This window comes from Emys orbicularis, chromosome 1 (genome assembly GCF_028017835.1).
Source record: "Emys orbicularis isolate rEmyOrb1 chromosome 1, rEmyOrb1.hap1, whole genome shotgun sequence".
In the NCBI taxonomy this organism is placed as follows: Eukaryota; Metazoa; Chordata; order Testudines; family Emydidae; genus Emys; species Emys orbicularis.
The window spans coordinates 368,370,212-368,376,057 of NC_088683.1; the positions used below are offsets into that span (position 1 = coordinate 368,370,212).

At 44.0% G+C, this 5,846-nt stretch overlaps 1 protein-coding gene across 1 annotated transcript; it reads left to right on the top strand.

The window, feature by feature from the left end:
* The first annotated feature begins 2,500 nt into the window (after positions 1-2,500).
* LOC135892764 (olfactory receptor 52D1-like) lies at positions 2,501-3,466 on the top strand. Its single transcript, XM_065420563.1, has one exon. The coding sequence runs from the start codon at positions 2,528-2,530 to the stop codon at positions 3,464-3,466; it is 939 nt and encodes a 312-aa protein (XP_065276635.1). The 5' UTR covers positions 2,501-2,527.
* The last annotated feature ends 2,380 nt before the right edge of the window (positions 3,467-5,846 follow it).

The following is a 5,846-nucleotide window of genomic DNA, read 5'->3' on the forward strand; positions in this document are numbered from 1 at the left end:
CCCAAAATGTTCCTCCATGAAGTGCCTCATGGGATCCCTCAGACTCATGAAATTCACACGTAGTGTAAGATTTCCAAATCACCGTGGTCACATGAGAATTTCTCCTCATAGGGCAAATGAATGGGGGGAAAAATGCCATCAGTAAGCTGAGACGTGAGCTTGCAGGCAAAACGCCTGCAGCTGAATTCAGATGACATGTTAGGAGATTCAAAGGCCAGAAAGGTGATAATCTAGTCTGTATAACAGAGGCCTGTACAACACAAGCCTGAGAATTTCCCCAAAATTATTCCTAGAGCAGATCTTATAGAGAAACATCCAACCTTGATTTCAAAATTCTCAGTGATGAAGAATTTGTCAAGACCCTTGGAAAATAGTTCCACTGGTTAATTACTCTCACCGATAAAAAATGTATGCCTCACTGTTTAAAAATGTCATCTTATTTCAAGTCAGAATTTGTTCAACTTCAACTTCCAGCCACTGGATCCTGTTACACTTCTGTATACTAGGCTGAAAAGCCTATTATTAAATATTGTGTTTCCCGTTTAGGTACTTACAGAGTGTTATCAAGTTAATCCTTAACCATCTTTGTTAAAAAGCTCAATCTATATTGCTTAAGTCTATTACTGTATGGCCGGTTTTCTCATCTTGTACGAATTCTTATCACACTTATCTGAATCCTCTTCAATGTACCAACATCCATCTTTAATCCTGGACACCAGAACTGGAAACAAGATTCCAGCAGAAGTTTGAGCAGTGCCAAATACAGAGGTAAAATAACTTCTCTGTCTCTCCTTGAGATTCCTTTGATCATCCAAAGATCATATTGGCTGTTTTGGCCACAGGGTTACAATGGGAGCTCATGTTTAGCTAATAATCCCTTCAGGCTCCCTAATCTTTTTCAGTCATTGCACTTCCCATGATAGTTCCCCATCATGTAAGCATCACCTGCATTCTTTGTTCCTAGCTGTAGAGATCTACATAGCTAGATTAGAATGTATACTATTTGCTATGACCCTGTTTACCAACCAATCCAGATTGCTCTGAATCAGTGACCTGTCCTCTTCATTATTTACGATCCCCCAATTTTTGTGACATCTGCAAACTTCAGGTATGAGAAGGGCTAGCAGCTGAGTTGCTGACACGTTTCTCTGCTTACACTTGCCAGTTAACACCTGTAACTTATGTCTCAGACAAAGCTGGGTGCCTGCAAGAAAGTGTCTCACCAAAAGAAACAAGGGAAGTAACAGAGATGCAGGCCTGTAGCCCTAAATACCAAGACCCTTGTGCTCTTTGTGCCCATTCTACTGAGTAGAGTCATAGCCCAGCATGATAACATCTGTTTCCCTGAGGGAAAAATGGCTCCTTTCCAATATATGAATTGCATTGTGGACTAGACCTATGGTCCATCTAGACCACTGTCCTCTCTCTGACAGTGACAGCCCTAGGAGCTGCAGAAGAAGGTTTAAGAAACCCAGCAGTAGGTGGATGGGGGGGATGACCTGACAGTCCTGAGAGCATCACCCTAATGCCTAAGAGCTAGAGACGGGCTTGTGCCCTGAAACACATGGGTATACAGGCTTTCCAAAATGTTTATTTAGCTGTAACTATTCTAACTGGCTAATCTCACTAACTATGTAAATGTCCAAACCCTTCTTGATTCTTACTTAGCTCATGGCCTCAACATTCTCTTGTGGCCATTAGTTCCTCAGTCAAATTAGGCACTGAGTGAAGAACACATTCTATTTTTATCTGTTTTGAATTGGCCACGGTTCAGTTGAATTGAATATCCTCTTGATCTTGTGTTATGAGACAGGTAGAACACATTCTCGATCAGCTCTCTACCCGTGAGTATTATATGGACTTTTCTCATGTCCCTTCATATTCATGTCCTTACTAAGGTAACAATCCCAGTCTTTTCCACCTATCTTCATATGAGTTTCCCCCAGGCCATTAATCATTCTTGTTGCCCTTCCCTAAACCTCTCTGGTCCTGCAATATCCTGTATGAGAAGGGTGCCCGTACTACACAGAGGAGTCCAGTGAATGGTGAAACATTGACTGATCTCAGGGCATTGCTTTTCTGTATGATTTTCCACCCCACTCTTCCTGGATCCCAATATTTTGCTCCGTTTCTGTCCCTGCTTGCACTGTGAGCAGAGTTTCACAGAGCTGTGTACCATGATGCCCAGGTCCCTGTAAGGATTTTGAGGGATTCAGGTTTTTACCTCCAAGAGGCATACACACTGCAGTTAGTGACTTGGAAATTCATCTGCCAGCATGCTGGCCATGCACCTGGCTTTGTTAGCTCCCTCGGAGGAGTTCTCTGGACTTGACTATGACTGAAATATTCTGGTGCCATCTGTAAATGTTGGCAACTCACTGCTCACCCCCCTTTCTAGATTGGTAATATCTATAAAAAGGATTTACTGTAATAATTGTTATAAAGTGTGACATCCCCCTTCCTGTGCTTCTCTCCCTTCACAGGCACCTGGAGCATCTCTGAGCCTGATCGACGCATCCACCATCTCATGGCAGTTTTCAACCTCACCCCCTCTGGCCCTTCAACGTTCATCCTAATGGGCATCCCCGGCCTGGAAGCTGCCCACATCTGGATTTCCATCCCTTTCTCTATGTTCTACGTTATTGGCCTGTTGGGAAATTTCACGGTTCTGTTTGTTGTAGGCAAAGAACAGACCCTGCACAAGCCGATGTACCTTCTTCTCTGCATGCTGGCCGTCAGTGACATTGGCATGTCTACATCCACCGTGCCAAACACACTGTGTATATTTTGGTTCAATTTCAAAAGCATTACTGTGGGTGGCTGCCTCACCCAGACGTTCTTCCTACACATGATTTATACGATGCACTCTGCTGTCCTCGTGACAATGGCCTTCGATCGCTACATTGCCATATGTAACCCTCTGAGATACGCCACCATCCTCAGCAATGCACAAATAGCTAATCTAGGGCTCGTGGGTTTGACAAGAGCTGTTCTCTTCATTCTGCCCATGCCCCTGCTCCTGAGCAGGCTGCCATTCTGTGCCAACCGCATTATCTCCCACACGTACTGCGACCACATAGCTGTGGCAAAGACGTCATGTGGGGACATCACAGTGAACAGGATGTATGGCTTGGTGATAGTGTTTTTAGTCATTGGGTTAGACCTGACACTCATTGTCCTGTCGTATGGCCTGATTATCAGGGCTGTCCTCAGAATCTCCTCCAAGAAAGCCCATCAAAAAGCTCTCAACACCTGCACAGCCCACATCTGTGTGGTGCTGATTTCATATATTTCCGTCCTCTTCACCACTCTGGCACAGCGGTTTGGTCAGGGCATCGCTCCCCATGTTCACATCATCTTGGCGAACCTCTATGTCCTCCTCCCCCCCATGCTTAACCCTATCATTTATGGGGTCAAAATCAAAGAGCTTCGTGACAAAGTGGGCAAATACATCTGCAGAATGTGATCGCTGGGGGCCACTGACTTTAAACCTGTGTGACAAGAGGGTGAAAGGATATCTCCTTGTTAATCACGGGTGCTCTCTCCTAGTTTGGCTGAACACACCATTGTGGAAGTTCACAGTGTGAGAAATTCCTCACACCTAATGTCTTATCTCTCCATCACCAAGCACTGTTCTCTCCCTTGCTGAGTTCCCTCTCTCTGACCATCTCCTGATCTTTCAGTGTCACCCATCAGATTCCATCCTCTATCCCGTTGTCACTCGGCCTTTCCGTGAGTTCCAGACTACCAGAAGATACTGTAGCTCTCTGAAGCAAGGTGGCTTTCCTGTGTCAACAGGGTCCTTGTCCGTTTGGCTCGATGCAGCCACATTTTCTGATAGTCAAAGAAAAGTAAAGCAACTACAGTACTGCAGTTCTTTGTCATATGTACAGTGAGCCGGTGAGCAAAATTTACTTGATTTTCCTTAAAGAACCCTAGAGGGGAAACCAAATGTTTCTGTTGGAAAGTGCTAAAACAGGAAAGCTGCTGCAGGGATTGAGGCCATTCTACTAGAGCTTATTAGTGAGAGTTGTGAAACGGTGTTTTTGAGAAATGGACTGTGTTTCCCTGGATTTGTTGGGGGGGAGGTGTACACCAAAGCCAACTTCAGCCATATGAGAGAGTACTCTTTGCCCCTATGAATTAATAAAATAGAACACCACATGGTGTAGGGTTAATTGGAAAGCAGGCTTTTAGATGCAAGGTCAAAATCTAGCTGGCAAGTTCTGGTAATCAGAATGGGAGAAAGGGAAAGACAAGTAAATAAGTGAGAATGACAGGAGATAAATGGATTAAAACCTTGAGTCTAGATGCCTCTGATATTAGACGTTTATTGAAAGTTCAGAAAAGTGATGATCCAGTAGGGGTCATTATGTGCTATGTGTGTTGCACAAGGTGTAAAAGATTAGCTAATACAGTGTACTTTGGAGCAGGTCTCTGAAGCTATCTTGAGAGACATTTTTCCTAACACCATTTCTCTCCAGCAGGTGAACAACTGGCCTCTGTGAACCTGCTGTTAATTACCATTCCAGATGTTAGGAAAATATCTGGGATGATCTAAACCTGCTCCTTATGTCTATGTGTTGATGGTATATAGGTTTGTTTGTCAGCCTGAGATAGAATTTTGGGTTTGACTTTTTGATACTCTCAGATCTTACATTAATATGTGTGAAGAAGAATGAACAAAGACTGTGTGTGTTGCATTTCCCACAACTAGATGGGGCTTTTAGTACAATGAGAAAAGATAAGGGTAGAGCTAAAGTGCTACAGGGTATGGGGGGAGTATAATATATGAGCATACACTGGAAGGCTGCCTGGCTCTTCTCTCGAGGCAAGGTCAAACACTAAAAGGCCAAGGAAATACCTGTTCCTGACCATAGCACAACCTGATTCCTCACTCTTCCCACCGAATACAAAAGACGTGGAACGAAGACCCTAGATTCATGACTTTCCAAAATGGAACATGACCATAAGTTGCCGAGGGCATGCATTGCAGGTACATTTGAGGCTGCTAAGAAGGAGGAAATGGAAGTTGGGAAGGGGGAATGGGGACACAGGGCAAGGCTCTGCAGTGTCAGAGCTGGGAATCGGACAGTGGGAAACAAGGCTCTGTGGTATACATGCTTGCTGGAAACTAACCCCAACGTCACATTGTCTGCACTTCCGACTTCTGCTTTCTGTCTGTGTGACAAGAACTAGGGGTGGGGGTGAAGGGAAAGCCCTCTACCATGTGTGCTTAAATCTAATAAACTGCAGTGTTAGACAACAGCATGCTTACTTGCATTTCATCCTTGATCAGACAGAATTGCTGTGTTCCTACTGATTTATTCTTGGTACCACATGGAGTGAAATAGTTAAGTTGCCCCTTCTGGGGGTTCTGAAAAACCTGGGTAACAGTCTGTTGTGTTAAACTATGACATCGCCTTGGAATCAAATAACCTACTGCTTTGCGCAGCTGATGTTCCCATTGCTGTTGTCGAAGACGTCAAAAGTAGGTGTCGAGATTGTTAGTGATGGATAGAAGGAGCAGGAGGACCTAGAGATGGATTGAGTAAATGGACTCCTTTATTGCAGCAGTGGTTCCCCTCAATCCAACCCGTCGAGTAAGCAACGGGGTTAACTACATTACACACTTTTATTTAAGTTAATATGCAAATATACGGATTTACTACAACATCCCTAACATCCTTATTTAGTCATATGAACACCCATACAATGAATATTAATAACTATATTCTGAATATAATTACACCCGCCCCTGTTTACAGCATTATGCATATTGTGCAGGCGCAGTTACAATACTTATAGTTACAAATTCCCTTAATCAGCAGCCTGGGGGGGGGGGG